Source organism: Gobius niger (genome assembly GCF_951799975.1).
Source record: "Gobius niger genome assembly, chromosome: 22".
Lineage (NCBI taxonomy): Eukaryota > Metazoa > Chordata > Actinopteri > Gobiiformes > Gobiidae > Gobius > Gobius niger.
This window is the reverse complement of record NC_136873.1, coordinates 5,989,499-6,011,358: the sequence shown is the minus strand read 5'-3', so window position 1 is coordinate 6,011,358 and position 21,860 is coordinate 5,989,499. Positions and strand designations below refer to the sequence as shown.

Below are 21,860 nucleotides of genomic sequence, written 5' to 3'. Positions count from 1 at the left end.
AAAGTGGCTATGATAGTTAGCATTAGAGGTTCCTATGCTAAAGTGGCTATGATAGTTAGCATTAGAGGTTCCTATGCTAAAGTGGCTATGATAGTTAGCATTAGAGGTCCCTATGCTAAAGTGGCCATGATAGTTAGCGCCAGAGGTCCCTCTGCTAAAGTGGCTATGATAGTTAGCATCAGAGGTCCCTATGCTAAAGTGGCTATGATAGTTAGCATCAGAGGTCCCTATGCTAAAGTGGCTATGATAGTTAGCACCAGAGGTCCCTCTGCTAAAGTGGCTATGATAGTTAGCATCAGAGGTCCCTATGCTAAAGTGGCTATGATAGTTAGCACCAGAGGTCCCTATGCTAAAGTGGCTATGATAGTTAGCATCAGAGGTCCCTATGCTAAAGTGGCTATGATAGTTAGCACCAGAGGTCCCTATGCTAAAGTGGCTATGATAGTTAGCATTAGAGGTTCCTATGCTAAAGTGGCTATGATAGTTAGCATTAGAGGTCCCTATGCTAAAGTGGCCATGATAGTTAGCGCCAGAGGTCCCTCTGCTAAAGTGGCTATGATAGTTAGCATCAGAGGTCCCTATGCTAAAGTGGCTATGATAGTTAGCACCAGAGGTCCCTCTGCTAAAGTGGCTATGATAGTTAGCATCAGAGGTCCCTATGCTAAAGTGGCTATGATAGTTAGCACCAGAGGTCCCTATGCTAAAGTGGCTATGATAGTTAGCACCAGAGGTCCCTATGCTAAAGTGGCTATGATAGTTAGCACCAGAGGTCCCTATGCTAAAGTGGCTATGATAGTTAGCATCAGAGGTCCCTATGCTAAAGTTGCTATGATAGTTAGCATCAAGGCTCCTTTTCCTAACTCCTTCCTAACTGACAGCCCAATTCGGAGGCTTCTTATCATGGCGGACGCTGTTTGGCATTAGACCTCTTACCAATCTGCTCTATCGGACGTTTTTATTGGCTTTGCTTTATTTTCAACAACAGTTACATTGTGTGACTCTCACTGAAGACAAACTATGAATGAACACACACATAGGTTCATGTAGGAAACAAAATAGGGTGAAACAACAACAAAAAAGCATATTTTAAATTCAAACTTGCCGGCCTTTATCCATGGCATTTTCTCAATCTGAACTGGCTTTCAACAGTCTGTGAAGCCCCTTATGGAGGTTGTCTTTTTGCTTCTCTCTGCTGTGTGTAAGTGCTGTGTGCTGCTGAAGCGCGAGCATACAAGCTGCGGCACATGTGAACTCAGTGGCTTTGGCTGGAAGCGGCTGGTTAAACACTTCCAGGAAAGAGGAGCAGGGGGTGGGGGTGCTGACGGAGATCCCTGCCATGAGGGGAGTAGGGTTACGGCTTCGAGCCCGGCTGTAGCTGCAAAGCGGTGGACCTCATGGCACTGATGAGAACAAACTACCGGAGATGCTGCAATTAGCAAACGGTCGTTTATTTAGCCAACATCATGGACAAGCACATAAGAAAGTAGATGAAAAAAACATGAAAGTTGTGCCTGAATTCACTCCTCGAACGGCAACATAGTGGGGACAAAGCTACTGTCCTGGAGTGTGTATTTTAAGGCTTTTAAAATAATTTACTGCAAAATTTACTTTTCACTTTGGAGCCTTTAGAGTAGTGTTTGTATGACTTTCTACTCCGCTACAATTCTTTGAAGTATAAATCCTCAAAAACTCTCGCCAGGCACAGTACTTCAGTAAATTATCTTCATCTCTGACGACGTTGTGGTCCACCATGTTTTTCCTGCTTCAGCCGAGAGCATTTTCTCCAGTTCAGCTTTACCCAAATCCTGCAAGGCCAGTGTAACACCTCATTTGGAAGCTAAGATCTACAAAAGTCATCTAAATGGAGCTTTTTCCTCATGTCATCAGATTTTTTTCCATCTTTTTTTTTTTGGGGGGGGGGGGGTATTCAACTCATTTTGTAACTTTTTTGTCATTTTTTTGTACATTTTTTTGTCATTTTTTTGTCATTTTTTTGTCAATTTTTTGTCAATTTTTTTTGGTCAATTTTTTGTCCAATTTTTTTTGTCCAATTTTTGTCCTTTTTTGTCCTTTTTTTGTTTGTTTTTTTGTCATTTTTTGACATTTTTTGTTTTTTTTGTCCATTTTTTGTCATTTTTTGTCAATTTTTTCTCCATTTTTTTGTCATTTTTTTTGTCATTTTTTTTGTCATTTTTTCGTCTTTTTTTGTCATTTTTTGTAATTGTATTTTTTTTGTCAATTTTTTGTCAAATTTTTTTGGTCAATTTTTGGTCAAATTTTTTTGTCAAATTTTTGTCCTTTTTTGTCATTTTTTTGTTTGTTTTTTTGTCATTTTTTGTCAATTTTTGTTTACATTTTTTGTCATTTTTTGTCAAATCTTTGTCAATTTTTTGTCAATTTTTTGTCAATGTTTTGTCATTTTTTGTCATTTTTTTGTCACTTTTTTGTCAATGTTTTCTTGCTTTTTTGTCACATTTCCATCATTGTTTTCGTCTCAGTTCTGTCTCTATTTTCCCACCTTTTTTCCAGAAGCTTTTGGACTGGGGTAAAGCCAAACTGGAGAAAATGTGCTCAGTTCAGGCGGGAGTTAAGGGGTTAATTATGTCTTTCCAAATGTACAGCGGGGTTCACTACTGACACCTAATGATGAAAAAAAGATCCTTTAGGAAAACTTTAAAAATGCCTTTAATATTACATTTTACTTAATTGTTTTGAAAAGTCTATGGAGATTTTGAATTTGGATTTTGACGTATGGCATCTTTTGTTATGGCTGAGCTGCATTGTGTAATGTTGGCAACTGATTATTCACGTAAAGATAAATTAAACATGTCCAGGCACGTCAGGGCACCAGAGTGAGGCCTGTTTGGGAGCATATTTGGTGTCACATATAAGTTGAAGAGTTAAATGTTGGCCATTTTATACTCACTACTGCCACCTCAGGTCACACGTGTAACTGCACCGTCTATATTAAAGGGATATTTCAGGATTTTTGACATAGGGCCTCATTTCCTAGTTATCCAGAGTGTTGCTGATTTCTGGAGATATTTTTTTTGTAATTCATGCAGTTCTTATGTTTGAAGAGTTTCGTGGCGCTAGGCTAATGCAAGGCTAGTGCATTTCTATGGTATCAGCTAGCCTGCATTAAAAACAGTCTGACCCGCTACACAGAGCACCTGAGGCAAATCACTTATAACACCAGACTAACCATATAAATGTCTGTGTCCATAGAGTAATTTTAACCATTTTGCATTTAAAATAACGTATATTTGAGCAGCATCAGCTTCGTGGTTGTATAAGCTACGCGGCGGAGTGATCTGCTAGAAAATAGTCCCTCAAAATGCGATCATTCATGTGATGCAGGTCAGTTATATTCCAAACATGATTCCAGCGTCAGAGACATTTACATAGTTACCGTAAATTCTCTAATACTGGCTTGTGTTTCATTAGCGGCCGGGTAATAAAAGTCACCATCGCGTCTTCAAAGCACGTCCAGCTGCTCCGTGTGCAGGTCAGTCTCACGCCTCAAAATAACTCCTCCCATCAGCGCGAGCGTCTCGTCTTCTCCCGGGTCAGTCTCATGATCGATCACAAACACAAACGCTCCGTCTAAACTCGCCTTTTACACGAGATAACAACAAATAATCCGGTCCGCGGTAAAAACGAAACAGAAACCTGCAGTGACACTGATGTCAAAGCTCCGCTAACAGCAACGAAACACTTCCTGTTGTCCCGACAAAATAAAAGGCGTCAATGTTCCAGCCGCTGGGAGAGGGTTTGAAATGTTCATTAAGAAATGAACTTAATATTTTAGGTGCAAATGGACACAAATGACGTTTTTCTTCATTTTCCTGGTTGTGATGGAAATGTGACAAAAAATTTAGAAAACATTGGCAAAAAAGTGACGAAAATTTTATGAAAACGTGGCAAAAATGTCACAAGAAATTGACAAAAAAATGACAAAAATGTGACAAAAAGTGACCAAAAAAAAATTTGATAAAAAATTGATTAAAAAATTACGAAAACAATTACGAAAAAATGACAAAAAATTGACAAAAAATGACAAAAAAATGACAAAAAATGTGAAAAAAACAAACAAAAATGTGATAAAAAATGACAAAAAATTCTCATGATCGATCACAAACACAAACGCTCCGTCTAAACTCGCCTTTTACACAAGATAACGACAAATAATCCGGTCCGCGGTAAAAACGAAACAGAAACCTGCAGTGACACTGATGTCAAAGCTCCGCTAACAGCAACGAAACACTTCCTGTTGTCCCGACAAAATAAAAGGCGTCAATGTTCCAGCCGCTGGGAGAGGGTTTGAAATGTTCATTAATAAATGAACCTAATATTTTAGGTGCAAATGGACACAAATCTCGTTTCTCTTCGTTTTCCTGGTCGTCCATTTTGCTCAAATAGAAATAAAGGCCTGTCTCTAATTGTGGCCTGGTTCCAATAAAGGCCTGGTCCTAGATGCCCTTGAGTAAATAAAGGCCCCGGACTATATTAGAGCATTTACGGTAGTCTGGTGTTATAAGTGATTTGCCTCAGGTGCTCTGTGAAACGGGTCAGACTGTTTTTAATGCAGGCTAGCTGATACCATAGACATGCACTAGCCTAGCGTTTCTAAATGAGACTGTTTGTATTTCACTATGATCATGAGAAGTACATGTTTTTGAACCCGTTTCCTGACGTCTACGCCTGTCCCTCTCGTCCCCAGTCCCGCCTCACCTCACCGACTGCTTCTCGTCCAACATGGAGACGTTCCGGTGCCGCTGGAGCAGTGGGACCTTCGCCAACCTGTCCGAGCCGGGGGCGCTGAGGCTCTTCTACCTCAACAAGTGAGCGCACGCTGCGGACTGGCCTTGTTTGCAATGATTGACCTTTTTAGGTTTGTATCGGACGACGTGTTGTTGATCCACGCGCTGGAGTTTAGCAGCCGCTGGTGGAAAAGGTCATGACGCTCTCGAGAGCCGTATGAAGATGTTGCAATTTTAATGAGCTGCATATAAACTTCTAAAACTGCTATTAAACCAGGTACGACTCAGTTATTACATTTCATCTTCATGTGGAAACAAGATGCAAATCTCCATGAGTCAAAGAGGCATTTTAAGGAGTTTTCAGCAGTGATGTATTTGCTGACTGGAATGAGACTAAAACTATGACTTAAATGTTTTAGTCAAAGGGATGAAACTCCATCCAAACTTCCAAAATGACAGTTTGAAAGAGCCTCAGGGGTTATGGGTAGATTTCGGGCAGGGGCTGGACTGGGACTGAAAAACAGCCCTGGACTCTGACCAGCCTGGCCCAAATCAGCGTAATTGTGACGCTTCCACAAATACATATTTTAATCTCTTACCAAGCGCCTAAACCAAATGCATTCTGTCCTCTTTAGGCTGTGTAACACCTCATTTGAAAGCTAAGACCCACAAAACTGACCCTTTTCCTCGCGCTGTTGCTGTGTTGTGTCACCTTTTGTATGTTTTTTCTTTTCTTTTTTTTTCATTTTTGTCACATTTTTGTTGAATTTTTGTCACATTTTTGTTGCATTTTTTTTTCACATTTTTGTCACTTTTTTGTCACATTTTTGTCACTTTTTTGTCACTTTTTTGTCGCATTTTTGTTGCATTTTTGTCACATTTTTGTCACATTTTTGTCACATTTTTGTTGCATTTTTGTCACTTTTTTGTCACATTTTTGTCACATTTTTGTCACTTTTTTGTCACATTTTTGTTGCATTTTTGTCACATTTTTGTCACATTTTTGTCACATTTTTGTCACTTTTTGTCACATTTTTGTTGCATTTTTGTTGCATTTTTGTCACTCTTTGGTTGAGTTTTTGTTACATTTTTGTCACATTTTTGTCACTTTTTTGTCACTTTTTTGTCACTATTTTGTCACATTTTTGTTGAGTTTTTGTTACATTTTTGTCACTTTTTTGTCACATTTTTGTTGAGTTTTTAATCATTTTTTGTTGTGTTTTTTTGTCCGTGTTTTTCTCATGTTTTCATCCTCTCGCTATTTTGATGCTTTTCTTTTTAGCTTTTAGATTTGGGCAAAGCTCGGTTGAGGCGGGACCGGTGGCCCTCGAGCCAGTGGCCCCTCTGTGCTCTTCCAGAATGGACATATGGCCAGTCCGCCCCAGATTTCGGGTTAGGAGACAGGGTTATGAGTATAGGGCTGGGTACCATTAAACAGCACCTACTTGGTACCGTCTAATTTTCTGTACTTTTTCTCTCCAAACGTCAATAAATGATCCTTTAGCTTTAGCTCCTTGGGATCGACCTTTATTAAAATCACGATTAGATAAAAATTCGGCCCAGCCATAGCTTTATTTTTCATTGTACTACCGTAAAACTAGATCGTGTTCAGGTGTTTGTCTTGAGCCGCGCAACCGATGTGGGCCAACCTGACCAGCATGTTTTTGGAGGAGGGGAACCTGGCTGTCTGCCTTCAGGGTTAGGAACAGCAAATGTTGTGTTTCACTCACATAGTTCTTACACATATTTCTTGGCTTTCAAATGAGGTGTCACACTGGCATGTAGGCTGCAAACTCTCCAGGTAATGCGCTTTGAGATTTGGACATGCATAACCCTAAGCTGGCAGGTGACTAGTTAACCTCTTAACTCCCGCCTGAACGGAGAGGATCTTTTTCCTCACGTCATCACTTTTTTGTCATTTTTTTGTCATATTTTTAAACTTTTTTGTCATTTTTTCGTCTATTTTTTATCACATTTTTGTCACATTTTTTGCAATTTTTTTGTCAAATTTTTGTAGTTTTTTTGTCAAAATTTTATCACATTTTTGTAATTTTTTTGTCACATTTTTGTCATTTTTTTTATTTTATTTTTCATTTTTTCGTCCATTTTTTCGTCCATTTTTTGTAATTTATTTATTACTTTATTGTAATTCTTTTGTCTCATTTTGTCAAATTTTAGTGCTTTTTTTGGTCATTTTTTGGTCATTTTTTTGTCACATTTTTGACACTTTTTCATCAATTTTTCATCACTTTTTTGTAATTTTTCCTCAATTTTTCATCACATTTTTTGTCAAATTTTTATCACATTTTTGTCATTTTTTGTCACATTTTTGTCAATTTCTTGTGACATTTTTGTGACACTTTTGCCACTTTTTCATCAATTTTTCGTCACTTTTTTGTCAATGTTTTCTCACTTTTTTCTCACATTTCCATCATTGTTTTCGTCTCAGTTTTGTCGCTATTTTCTCAGCTTTTTTCCAGAAGCTTTTGGACTGGGGTAAAGCCAAACGAAAATGTGATTTAAAACGCACTGGCCTATAGGCATTGATACGTTTTTAGATTTAGGTAAAGCGAAATGTGATCGGTTCAGGTGGGAGTTAAGGGGTTAACCTCTTACCCCCCACTTTAACCGAGCGCATTTTCTCCAGTTCGGCTCTACCTAAATCTAAAAGCGTATCAATGCCTATAGGCCAGTGCGTTTTAAATCACATTTTCTAAGCGTTTTTGTCATGTTTTAATTTGTTTGTATCTCTTTTTTGTTGCTTTTTTTAATGTGTTTTCATCAGTTTTCCGTCACATTTTTGTTATTTTTTTTATGGCTTTTATGTTGCTTTTTCGTCTCTCTTTACTTGAGTTTTTGTTTTTTGATTTTTATTGTATTTTTGTTTCTTTTTTGGCACGTTTCAGTCACTTTGTTGTTGCATTTTCATCCTCGTTTTTGGCTCCATTTTGATTTTTTTTTCAAGAAACTTTTAGATCTGGGTAAAGCTGAGCTGGAGAACAAAATGTGCTCCGGTTCAGATGGGGGTTAAGAGGTTAAATTCACTGCCATGGGAACTCAATATGATTATAATATCATAAACACGTCGACTAAAACTAGACTAAAACTGAATTGAAATACGTTGTCAAAATTAACACTGGTTGTCAGAAAATCATCCTTAGTTTGAATTATTCTCAAAGAAGAGCCGTGCTTTCCCTAAAAAAAAATCCTCTTCATCATGACAATGCACCATGTCCTGCTGTAAAGAATACCTTTGCATCACACTGGAAAAAATTAAATCTTATCTGAGACAAAAATGACTTAAAAGTGCTTGAAATAAGACTTTTAATGCTGCTTTTGATACGGTTTTGACTCGTCTTGAAACAAGATTGCCAATGGAACTAGACAGATTTTTCTTGTCTGACCATTTTGTCTCATTTCAAGGTTTTTTTATTTTAAGCGTTCAAGTTAATCTTATTTCAAGACATGTCTAAACCAAGTCAAAGTCATCATTAAAAGTCTTATTTCAAGTACAAATCAAGCTATTTTTCTAAGATAAGATGGCATTTTTTCCAGTGCACCGGCTGCTATGGGCACAAAAGGAGAGAAACTCATGATGTGGACCCCCTCCTCCCCTGAACTCAACCCTATTGAGAACCTTTGGAGCCTCAAGCAAAACTTCTATGAGGGTGGGAGGCAGTTTTCATCCAAACAGCAGCTCTGGGAGGTTATTCTAACATCCTGCAAAGAAATCCAAGCAGAAACTGTCCAAAAACTCACAAGTTTAATGGATTTAAGAATTTTGAAGCTGCTCAAAGAACGGCTCCTGTGTTAAAATATAACTTAACCTGATTTTTTCAACCACATTTAAATGATCCTCTACCAGTTAAAGACTTATTAAATTATGCTGACTCTCATTTGAGTTGATGAAATGATTATTCCTTGACCCAATCCAGGTTATGTGCACTCTTTTGTTACTTAATATGTGATCTCGTCCAGGCTGTCGGTGGTGGAGTGGCTGGAGTGTCCGCAGTACAGCCCGCTGAGCCCGAACGAATGCTTCTTCAGCGAGGAGCACACCACCATCTGGAACACCTACAGGGTCCAGCTGCGATCCAGGGACCAGCGCACGGTGTTCGACGAGAGCGTGTTCGACGTCCAAGACAGGGGTACGGTGAGGGCAGCGACTCACAGCACGGATCCTGTTTTTTTTTTACAGAGAGTTTTTATTTTATTTCTGTGCTCTCCATTTGCTGTCAATTAATTGATTCTGTTATGTTGATTGTAGCATCTGTTCATTTACAAACTCATTGGTTTAAAACCCCTTAACTCCCACCTGAACCGAGCACATTTTCTCCAGTTTGGCTTTATCAGTTTAGCTTTTTTTTTTAAAGTGACGAAAAATTGATGAAAAAGTGGCAAAAATGTCACAAGAAATTGACAAAAAATTGACGAAAAAATTACAAAAATGTGACCAAAAAATGACCAAAAAATGACGAAAATGTGACAAAAATGTGATAAAAAATGACTAAAAAATGACCAAAAATGTGACCAAAAAATGACAAAAAATGTGACAAAAAATGTGACAAAAAATGACCAAAAAATGACCAAAAAATGACAAAAAAATGACCAAAAAATGACCAAAAAAATGACAAAAATGTGACAAAAAAATTACAAAAATGTGACAAAAATGTGACAAAAATGTGACAAAATGTGACAAAATGTGACAAAAAAATGACAAAAATGTGACAAAATGTGACAAAAAAATGACAAAAAGGTGACAAAATGTGATAAAAACTGACGAAAAAATGTGACAAAAAATGTGACAAAAAATGTGACAAAAAATGACAAAAAAATGACTAAAAAATTACAAAAAAATGACAAAAAAATGACAAAAAAATTACAAAATGTGACAAAAATGTGACAAAATGTGATAAAAACTGACGAAAAAATTACAAAAAAATTACAAAAAAATTACAAAAAAATTACAAAAAAATTACAAAAAAATTACAAAAAAATTACAAAAAAATTACAAAAAAATTACAAAAAATGACAAAAATGTGACAAAAAAAATGACAAAAATGTGACAAAAAAATGTGACAAAATGTGATAAAAACTGACGAAAAAATGTGACAAAAAATGACAAAAAAATGTATTTATTTATTTTTATGCTGCTTTAGCTGTGAAGCGCTTTGAATTGCCTTGTGTATGAATTATGCTCTACAAATACACTTGCCTTGCCTTGCTTTGCCTACAGAAGTATCACAGCCCTACGGTCTATGTTGCGCCTTTCACTCATTCATTATTCTGTTGACGTTTTCCAACCTGACCCCGCAGTTCGCCCGGACCCCCCGTACAACCTGAGCTGGTCGGCCCTGAACGGCAGCGTGTCGGGCCAGTTCTACGACGTGCTGGTGAGCTGGACCCCCCCGGAGTCTGCGGACGTCGCGTCCGGCTGGATGAGACTGCACTACCAGCTCCAGCATCGCGACGCCAGCTCCAACGTGTGGGAGGAGGTGAGGGCTTCCACCGGGGAGGAAACACAAACAGTATTAGAGGGGAGAGGACGAGCAGCAACTGTTTTCACCCAGAAGACTGTTTCATAGCTTTTAATTGTGCTGTAAATGCATTTCCTGGTTTCACTCATCTTGAAAAACAACAACATATCCATATCAAAATAAGCTTTAATCGTGAGTATGATGTAAAAATCATCGGGCAACTTGAAAATCGTTGTTAGTTGATGCTCTAAACCCCTAGAGGCCATAAGCACCACTGCAGGTGTCGTAGCATTTTACGTTTTTTTTTTTTTACTCATTAACCCCTTAACTCCCACCTGAACCGAGCACATTTTCTCCAGTTTGGCTTTACCCCAGTCTAAAAGATTCTGGAAAAAAAGGTGTGAAAATAGCAACAAAACTGAGACGAAAACAATGATGGAAATTTGAAAAAAAGTGAGAAAACATTGATGAAAAAGTGGCAAAAATGTGACAAAAAATGACCAAAATGTAACAAAAAATTGATATAAAATTGATGAAAAATTTACAAAAATGTGATAAAAATGTGACAAAAATATCACAAAAATGTGACTTAAAAATGACAAAAATGTATCAGAAAAATGACAAAAATTTGATATAAAATTGATGAAAAAATGAAAAAAATGTGATAAAAATGACCCCAAAAAAATGACACAAATGTAACAAAAACTTACAAAAATTTGATATAAAATTGATGAAAAAATGAAAAAAAGGACAAAAATATGACAAAAATGTGATAGAAATTTGACAAAAAAATCACAAAACTTTGACCAAAAAATGACAAAAAATGTAACAAAAAAGGTGACAAAAATTTGACAAAAAATTACAAAAAAATTACAAAAAATTGACAGAAATGTGATAAAAAATTGACGATAAAATGACAAAAATGTTTAATACAAATTTGACCAAAAAAATCACAAAAATGTGGCCAAAAAATGAAAAAAAATTAACAAAAAAATAACAAAAAAAATGATATAAAATTGATGAAAAAAATGACAAAAAATGGACAAAAAAATGACAAAAATGTGACAAAAAAGTTTAAAAAAAATGAGTTGAATACCAAAAAAAAAACGATGGAAAAAAAGTCTGATCATGTGAGGAAAAAGATCCTCTCGGTTCAGGCGGGAGTTAAGAGGTTAATTGTCCGTGAGAGTAAATCCTACGCTGACAGAAAAGACAAAGGGAGAGAGGGATATTGTACATCCAATTACACAATGGAGCACATTTTTTTTCACTCAAACTTGGCTGTAAATACTGTTCACGTGGCGCTAGCCCGCGGTTAGCTTTGCCCATTAGCCTGTTAGCTTCTTCTTCGTGATTGCATTAGTGTGTATTGGGGATCCGACCTGAAGGCAGGAAAGTTGCAATTGTGATTTTCTGGCAAGAGACACTAGGGGGAGATGCAGATGCTGATGTGGAGTGATGTTTATTCGAAAGTGAAGTGTGCCGTTCCCCCCCCTGTCCTCAGAGCAACATCCTGGCCAGCACCCGCTGCTCTGTGTACGGCCTGCGCTCCAACGTCCAGTACGAGGTGCGGGTTCGCTGCAAGATGGTCGGCATGAAGTTCGGGGACTTCAGCAAATCCATCTCCATCTACCAACCCTCACAAGGCAAGGCTTATCGGATGTACTTTACGGCTGTGGGTCTCAACCTCCAAAATAACTGAAAGATTGACGGGGGGTCTGCCATTTTGGCTCTGTCCATAGAATCAAGGCGTATCCACATGGAATCATTGTTGGTTTTTCTCCCCTCAGTGTTGAGATTCCCGGTGGCCGCTCTGCTCATCTTCGCAGCCTTGTGCCTGGTGGCCATCCTCATGTTGGTCATCATTTCTCAGCAGGAAAAGTAAGGAACTCATCTCTTCTTTTAGTTTGCACTGTCTTACTCTGTGCTGACGAGGAAATGCAATGTTCATCTAAATATATGCTGTATATGCTGTGTTGCTATATAAATAAAAGATCTTCTAAATCTGATGTGTTTCTACAGGCTGATGGTCCTGCTCCTGCCTCCCATTCCAGGACCCAAAATCAGAGGCATTGACCCAGAGCTGCTGAAGGTGGTGTTCAACATTTTGCCTGTACAATAATAAAATGTAGAATCTGTTTGAATGAATCAATGATGGCAGCTCGGTCTCCTCCTATAGAGCATCTTCCAACAAAGGACAAATAAGCAGGAAAGGGAGCGGCAACGAGACTCCTCAGTTCTCCTCAATCAAAGCCCAAAGCTACAGATCTGTGTCCTTTAATCACAGAAGGAATATCTATTACAAACTCTTTGAAATCGGGATTTAAAGTTGTTTTTGACATGCGTAAAGTCCCCATTGGTCTGTCTTTTGTTAATGTGCGCCTGAAAAAGTAGCGAGATACAGAACTACATAGGGCTTAATATGAAGATTTACATCCGATTAAATTTGTCTAGGCTAAAAATTCGATTAATTCGTTAATGGCTATGCGCACTGTTTCCGGTTGACCATAGGCTGCTGTGTTGTTGTTAGCAAAACAGTTAGCCCCGATTAGCCTAAGGTGCTTTCAGACCGAACTGCTGCTCTGGGGTTAAAGGAATAGGCCACCGTTTTTCCATACTGAGATATGTTCTTACCTTAGTTAGACGAGTTCTTTAGGACCTGTCTGATCTTCCCCCGTGCCTTCAGTCACGTAAACACAGCGCAGACGGCGTTAGCATTTAGCCTCTCCCTCTCTTCTCTATAGCTCCAAAACAGGTCAAGATAGAAGCTACCAAGCTCTTCCACGTTTTCCCTATTTAAATATGGTTACGTGAAGTGTTCCACTACAAAGTATAATTACACAAAATTAAACAATGTGGATTTTCTAAGCGGATAAACAACAAAGTTATATGTTAAAAATTGACTCATAAAAGAATTTGTGCTGAACTGACACTTTCAAAATGATCTGATGTTGCATTTTCTTTGAGTTAACAAATGAATGAGGTAGAGTCACTGTAGGTGCTGTAGATACAGGTGTTTACATTTTACTCTATATTGCTACAATAGTTGATTTTGTTTTCCGAGCACATTTTCTCCAGTTTGGCTTTACCCCAGGCCAAAAGCTTCTGGAAAAAAGGTGTGAAAATAGCAACAAAACTGAGACGAAAACTCATGAAAATGTGACAAAAAAGTGAGAAAACATTGACAAAAAAGTGACGAAAGATGGATGAAAAAGTGGCAAAAATGTCACAAGAAATTGACAAGAAATTGACAAAAAATGGACGAAAAAATTACAAAAATGCGACAAAATGTGACAAAAAATGACAAAAATTTGATTAAAAAAATTACTAAAAAATTACTAAAAATTGACGTAAAATTACAAAAAAATGACAAAAAGTGACCAAAAAAAATGACAAACATGTGATAAAAAATTGATGAAAAAATTACAAAAATGTGACAAAAATTTACCAAAAAATGACAAAAATGAAACAAAATGTGACAAAACATGACAAAAATTAGATCAAACATTTACGAAAAAATGTCAAAAATGTGACAAAAAATGACAAAAATGTGACAAAAAATGACAAAAAAATGACTAAAAATTTGACATAAAATTACAAAAAATTGACAAAAAGTGACCCAAAAAATGACAAACATGTGATAAAAAATTTATGAAAAAATTTCAAAAATGTGACAAAAAATGACCAAAAAAATGACAAAAATGTGACAAAAAATCACAAAAAAATCACATATGTTACAAAAATGAGTTGAACACCCAACAAAAAAATGATGGAAAAAAAATCTGATGACGTGAGGAAAAAGATCCCCTCGGTTCAGGCGGGAGTTAAGAGGTTAATGTAGCATGTTATTTGCATAGATAGAATCAAATACAAATGTAAAGGCAGTTATACTTATGTGTTGCACGCTTGACATCGCCGTATTTGGCCCGAGACCCACAGGCACTTTTTAAATTTGGCCTTCGGAGACAAAACGTTTGGGGCCCCCCTGTCTTAGATGGAACACCTGTATTGAGCTTCTTATGTTTTGTATTCTGGATTAGTGATTAGTGACGCAGATGTGTGCAGTCACGACAAATAAAGTTCTTCTAACTTACACGACTCGTTCTCCATCTCTCATGGCAGAAGGGGAAGCTGCGTGAGTTGACTTCCATCCTGGGCCCGTCGGACCTGCGCTCGGAGCTGTACGACGCTGACCCCTGGGTGGAGTTCATCGAGCTGGACCTGGAGGAGCACCAGGTTGAGCCGCCGGCCGCCTGCCTGCTGCCAGGCTCCATGCGCCCCCACAGCACCCATGAATCCACAGGTAGGCCTCAAAGCTCCTATTATGAGTTTTCAGGGTATTTTGGGTTTGATGAAGTCAAATGAGAGAGCCTTCATGGATTACTCCGCAAGTGGGGAGATGGACAAAATATGCAGGATAATACTACTAAAACATGCACTTTCTTTTACTTTTCTTAATGGGGCTATGCATATTTACCACAACTGCCTCTAAAATCCTGCACTGTCACTCAGAAAGGTGTTAATTCGGGTCCGAAGTGCCGTCATGCACGAGCTTAAAGGGATATTTCAGGATTTTTGACATAGGGCCTCCTTTCCTAGTTATCCAGAGCAGTGGTTCTCAACCTTTTGGAGCCGTGACCTCCATTATAACAGTTAAAGGGATTCATGACCCCCCCCCGTCTAGGTTACACCATGATAAATAGGAACACTAGCCTACATGATTCTTAAAAATCAAAGAAAACAAACAAACAAATGGCTAAAATAAATTCATGAAATTATGAACAAATAATGGCATTCTGGTAAAATAGTAAACGTGGTACAATAAAATATTAGGTTATATGCAAATAAAAATATGTATATTTTATCTAAATTATCTGGCGACCCCCCCAAATTTGTCTCGTGACCCCTTTGGGGGTCCCGACCCCCAGGTTGAGAACCCCTGATCCAGAGTGTTGCTGATTTCTGGAGATATTTTTTTTTTGTAATTCATGCAGTTCTTATATTTGAAGAGTTACGTGGTGCTAGGCTAGTGCATGTCTATGGTATCAGCTAGCCTGCATTAAAAACAGTCTGACCTGCTCCACAGAGCACCTGAGGCAAATCACTTATAACACCAGACTAACCATATAAATGTCTGTGTCGCATTTTGAGGGACAATTTTCTCGCAGATCACTCCGCCGCTGCGTAGCTTATACAACCACGAAGCTGATGCTGCTCAAATATAAGTGCAAAACGGTTAAAATTACTCTATGGACACAGACATTTATATGGTTAGTCTGGTGTTAGAAGTGATTTGTTATTAAGTGATCCAAGCGTAACTTTGACACAGATTTAGCCACTTTTCAAACCTCCTGTGACGATATTTGGAAACAGGGCAACAAATGTTTATGACCCTCCAGGGTTTTAATAAAGTCTCCATCGCGTCTTCAAAGCACGTCCAGCTGCTCCGTGTGCAGGTCAGTCCCACGCCTCAAAATAACTCCTCCCATCAGCGCGAGCGTCTCGTCTTCTCTCGGGTCAGTCTCATGATCGATCACAAACACAAACGCTCCGTCTAAACTCGCCTTTTACACGAGATAACGACAAATAATCCGGTCCGCGGTAAAAACGAAACAGAAACCTGCAGTGACACTGATGTCAAAGCTCCGCTAACAGCAACGAAACACTTCCTGTTGACCCGACAAAATAAAAGGCGTCAATGTTCCAGCCGCTGGGAGAGGGTTTGAAATGTTCATTAATAAATTAACCTAATATTTTAGGTGCAAATGGACACAAATCTCGTTTTTCTTCGTTTTCCTGGTCGTCCGTTTTGCTCAAATAGAAATAAAGGCCTGTCTCTAATTGTGGCCTGGTTCCAATAAAGGCCTGGTCCCAGATGCCCTTGAGTAAATAAAGGCCCCGGCCTGTATTAGAGCATTTACGGTAAATAATTTTCCCTCCACAGGCTTCCGGGACGACGACTCGGGCCGTGCCAGCTGCTGCGAACCAGACCTCCACAGCGATACGGAGAGCGTGCCGCCCCACCCCCCCGCCGCGGACGAAACGGCCAGTCCCAGTCCGAGCAAGGAAGCCATGTACACGCAGGTCAGCGAAGTCAGGCCGTCCGGGAAGGTCGTCCTGTCCCCCGAGGATCCGGAAACTCCCGGCGCGCAGAAACAAAGTACCGCCGGGAAGCCGAGCCAGGAGGGGCGGGTGTCGCTGCCTCCCCCGCCGGTCTACACGGTGGTGGAGGGGGTGGGTGGACAGAACAGCCTCCTTCTCACCCCCAGCGTTCCGCCACACCAGCTCAGCCCAAAGCTTACGCCCGGGGGATACCTCGCCCCAGACCTGTTCGCAAGTGTCTCCTCATAGCGGAGCAGAGACACGGAGGGAAAAAAAAGATCCCAACCACTGACTAAACTTTTGTGACTGTGATTGTCCCACGCCTTGTTGGGTTTTCTCGAGATGGGTCCCTCTGCACCAGAAAGGGTTGTTCCAGCGGCATCGAAGTGTGGATCAAAAAGCGGAGGACTTTACAGGGACAATAGATGACACCTTAAGGCAGGGGTGCCCAAAGTGGGGCCCGCGGGACAAATTTGGCCGGATTAGCTAGGCCCGCCAGAGGGGGACCTACTTTTGCGCCGCATCTGGTTAATAACTCTCTCTCCCGTTCATTCTCAATGGCAAATATGGATGCAGTTCACTTTTTGTCCACCAGCGTCAAATTGGGGGCGCTGTTTCACTCCTTTCGCAAAGTTAGGAGTGTTCTGGTGTCTTAGTGTTTATCAATCACAGAGCGTCGTAGCATCAACTTTCCCATTTTTCCAACTTTTTTTTGCAAAAATCGTTGACGTCTATGACTTATAAAAGAATTGATGCTGAACTGACACTTTCAAAATGATATAATCTGGCATTTTCTTTGACTTAAAGAAATGAATGAGCTAAAGTCACTGTAGGTACTGCAGGTACAGGTGGTGCTGTTGTTTCCATTTTGCTCTATATTGCTACAATAATTGATTTTGTTCCACTAAAACTAGGCTTTTGTAGCATGTTTAACCCCTTAACTCCCACCTGAACCGAGCACTTTTTCTCCAGTTTGGCTTTACCCCAATCCAAAAGCTTCTGGGAAAAAGCTGTGAAAATAGCGACAAAACTGAGACGAAAACAATGATGGAAATGTGACAAAAAAGTGAGAAAACATTGACAAAAAAGTGACGAAAAATTGATGAAAAAGTGGCAAAAATGTCACAAAAATGTCACAAGAAATTGACCAAAAAAATCCAAAAAAATGTGACAAAAAAATGACAAAATAATGACATAAAAGTTACAAAAATGAGTTGAACGCCCAACAAAAAAATGATTGAAAAAAAATCTGATGACGTGAGGAAAAAGATCCTCTCGGTTCAGGCGGGAGTTAAGAGGTTAATTGCATAGATTGAATTAAATGCAAAGGTAAACCAAAAAAGAAAATAAAGCAACTTTTATTATTTGCAGTTATATGTTTCACGCTAGCATCACCGTGTTTGGCCCGCGACCCACAGGCACTTTTTCATTTTGGCACTCGGAGACAAAAAGTTTGGGCACCCCTGCCTTAAGGCAACACAGAGCAGGTGAAAATATAGATTTCCTTTGCGTGAATTCAAAGTTAAGATGGTTTTCTTCCTCAGCATCTTATTTTTAATGCTCAATCTCACACTTTACGATGTTTGTTTTATATCTCAGTAGTCGTCGTGGGACTTTATAATAGTCTCAGCCATTTCTGTTTCTAATATGTTTGGAGTTTGACGAGAGAATGGGAGATTTTGTGAGTTAAATGGTAATGGATGGAAGGAGCCGTTTTTGTTTTCGTTTGAGCTGAGGTTCGTATAAAAGGTCTGTCGAGTTCACGAATCAGCGATATTGTTCAATTTTTGCTACGAAACAATGAAACCTAATGGAAAATCGAGATCGAGATTTCTTTTTTTGCCATATGGTGCAGCCCGAATAAATACTGACATTGTTGGTCCATGTCCATGTGATGCATGGAGTCCCGCCGACAAGACTCTGTAATCCATTCATGGTAACGCCTCTTGTGGGAAACGACAGCGGCAAAAGTCTGCGGGGATATACACAAACAAGAGTTACTTAGTACTGCTTTAACGGCATCACATTATATAAATGGCAAGGGTAAGAGTCGGCATCAACTACATTTCTAGGGCAAACAGGAAGCAAAGTAAACCAATCAGCGAAGGGCAATCAGCAGCCTTATTAGCGGTTCTGGGTTAATATTCCAACAAGGTTTTAAATCACACAACTCGTCTGCCATCAATGTGTTTTTGTCCATTTACCCGTAGATTGTTCTTGAGGTGAATTCCGCCTCCTGAGAATGACGCGGGTCACAAACAGCAGTTTTGTTTGCAGTAGCGGCAAGAGCGAGTGCAAAAAGTATTTAACTAGATCAGTATAAACATCTCAATTTGAGCATAATAATCCAAATTTTAGCTGTTTTGACTGGTTAAGAAGTTCTTGGGCATTTGTTCGAGATTATTTCACTTGTTCTGAGATGTTTCCGACTCGTTTCGATACATTTCGTCCTTATTTCAGGTCATTTTCTTCTGGAAATCCCCCATTTATCTGGTGCAAGTCCACTGGGCTCACCACAAGGGTGTGTCCTGTCTCCGCTTTTATTTATCTTGAAACTGTGGGGTAAGAAAGTTGGTCTTATCTCATTGGCAACTTTACTTTCTTATTTCAAGCGAGATTTACCCTAGAACTGGTCTGAAATGTCCTCAAACAAGCAAAGTAAACTCGGTCCGATCAGGAAAAGCGTCTAAATGAGTGAAAACCGCTCAAAACGAGATACATTTCCGCAATTCAAGTCATTTAAGCCAATGCTTGATATTGACTTTTTGTAGTGCGCCCAGACTGATATCCCCATGTATAAAGTACACAGAGGGGTGTCACTCTGGATGCCTGCCTAGCCAAGCAGCTGCCTGACATCACAGGCCAAGTGCAGTCATAGTTCATTATTGCACAGGCTTCAACAAAAATAAGGAATGCCAAACTTTATTAAAAACATTTACATGTTTTTGTAGGCCTACACTACAAAAAGTGAATATCAAGCATTGGCTTAAATGACTTGAATTGAGGAAATGTATCTTGTTTTGAGCGGTTTTCACTCATTTAGACACTTTTCCTGATCGGACCAAGTTTCCTTTGCTTGTTTGAGGACATTTCAGACCAGTTCTAGGGTAAATCTCGCTTGAAATAAGAAAGTAAACTTGCCAATGAGATAAGACCAATTTTCTTACCCCATTGGCAAAGAAAATGACCTGAAATAAGGACGAAATGTATCGAAACGAGTCAGAAACATCTCAGAACAAGTGAAATAATCCAGGACAAATGCCCAAGAACTTCTTAACTAGTCAAAACAGCTAAAATTTGGATTATTATGCTCAAATTGAGATGTTTATACTGATCTAGTTAAATACTTTTTGCAGTGTACATAGATACAGACGGCAACTCGTCATAGAAGGGGGCGTGGCTTCGCCGAGGGGGAAAATAGAATCTTTTGGGAAACACACATTTTCACTCTTTTTTGCCATTTTCTGGAGGAATATGAACTTATTTATCACATACAAATAAAGTCAAATGTAAATCGGGCCCATATGGATATTTTCTCACAGCAGATTGTTCTGAAGTGAAAAAACGGCAGTTGTAGCTAGCGCTAGCTAACCGTTAGCATTAGCCCGATGCTAACATGTAGCATCATGTTAGCATCATGTTAGCTCCGTTTTTTTTATGTATTTATGGGCTGTTGAACCACTTTGCTCCTCCCCATGTCTTTGTATCATTATTTAGTAGAAACTATATTCATATTTCAGCATTTGTTATAGTAGTTTTGGAATAATTAGAGAAAGTTTAGATTTTCTTCAAAATTGTTTTCCCCCTTAACTGTTTTCAGACATGACCATATATGGGCGATTCCAGAGATGCCGTCTGTATCTATGAAGACCTGGGCAGCACAGTATACTTAAAAACACATAACGTTCACATCATAGACACGTGTTTCATGCATGTCTTTACAAATGTGTAAACTTTGAACAATGTAAAAGACAAAAAAAAAATACATTATAAATACATATGTACATTGTATATATTAAATCCTTTCAGCCTGGACTTAAACATAGCCAGGGTTGAGGCCTGCCTCACGTCCTCACGGCGACTGTTCCAGACTCTGGGAACCACCAGGAGGCCCCTCCCTGAGGATCTCGGGGCCCGAGGCTGTAACATAATCAGAGATGTACTTTGGTGCCTGACCATGAAGAGACTTATACACAAGCAGAGCTGTTTTAAACTCTATTCTCTGAACGACAGGAAGCCACTGGACTGATCTGGTCGTATTTCCTGGTTCTGGTCAAGACTCGACCAGCAGCATTTTGGATAAAAGTAAAATTGTTGTTTGTTACCAATATTTTGAATGTGTGTTGTTACAGTGTTTATTTTTCTCTTATTAATGACAGATACTGAATATATATTATATTTTCAAATAAACATCTTTAAACATCTTTGTTTTCATCATTATTTCGATATTTACTTCATGCAAGGTCCCTCGAGCCTTAAAGTGACAGGCCCCCGTTTTTCCATACTGTGTTCTTACCTGAGTTTAGACGAGTTGATACGCACCTGTCTGGTCTGTGCGTGCCCTCAGTCACGCAAAACAACCAAAGATGTTGTTAGCATTTGGCCTCTTCCAATGTATTCCTATGGCTCCAAACGAGGGTGAAGTTAGAAGCGAGCAAGCTCTTCCAAGGGAACGCACAAAGACCAGACAGGTACGGATCAACTCGTCTAAGCTCAGGTAAGAACATATCTCAGTATGGAAAAACGGTGGCCTGTTCCTTTAACCCCTTAACTCCCACCTGAACCGAGCACATTCTCTCCAGTTTGGCTTTACCCCAGTCCAAAAGCTTCTGGAAAAATGCTGTGAAAATAGCAACAAAACTGAGACAAAAACAATGATGGAAATGTGGCAAAAAAGTGACGAAAAATTTATGAAAAAGTGGCAAAAATGTCACAAAAATGTCACAAGAAATTAACGAAAAATTTGACAAAAAAATTACAAAAATGTGACAAAAAAGTGACAAAAAATGGATAAAAAATGGACAAAAAAATGACAAAAATGTGACAAAAAAATGGACGAAAAAATGACAAAAATGTGATAAAAAATTACAAAAAAAAATGACAAAAAAAAGCAACAAAAATGAGTTGAATACCCAACAAAAAAATGATGGAGAAAAAAAATCTGATGACGTGAGGAAAAAGATCCTCTCGGTTCAGGCGGGAGTTAAGAGGTTAATCTTACAATTACATGCAAAAGATAGAGTAATAGACAAAAGATTCTCTGACATACACATCTAGCTAAAAAATAAGACCAATAATTTTTTTGGTATTTTTTTTTTTTTATCTTCTTTTTTTTTGTAATTTCCCCTTAGCTCATCTCCATTAAACTGACACTTCACTAACATAAATATATTAATAATTTTAACAAATAAATTAAGGATTAAACCATCACTCTCATCAAACTTGTTTCTACCAGCTTCTACCTTCTTCACCATCGCTGACGCTGACGCACGTGACCAGATCGTGAATAGATAATTAT

General features: G+C 38.8%; 1 protein-coding gene across 1 annotated transcript in view; it reads left to right on the top strand.

Annotated features, from left to right (window-relative positions):
- The window catches only part of LOC306981568 (growth hormone receptor-like), a gene marked incomplete at both ends in the record, with an annotated part of 28,668 nt that extends 12,077 nt beyond the window's left edge, over window positions 1-16,591 (top strand). Inside the window, 8 exons of the mRNA XM_079581176.1 lie at window positions 4,724-4,844; window positions 8,742-8,911; window positions 10,080-10,258; window positions 11,745-11,886; window positions 12,031-12,121; window positions 12,263-12,332; window positions 14,363-14,543; window positions 16,185-16,591. Coding sequence (XP_079437302.1) covers window positions 4,724-4,844; window positions 8,742-8,911; window positions 10,080-10,258; window positions 11,745-11,886; window positions 12,031-12,121; window positions 12,263-12,332; window positions 14,363-14,543; window positions 16,185-16,591 — 1,361 coding nt within the window. The remainder of the gene's footprint in view (window positions 1-4,723; window positions 4,845-8,741; window positions 8,912-10,079; window positions 10,259-11,744; window positions 11,887-12,030; window positions 12,122-12,262; window positions 12,333-14,362; window positions 14,544-16,184) is intronic.
- Window positions 16,592-21,860: the final 5,269 nt, after the last annotated feature.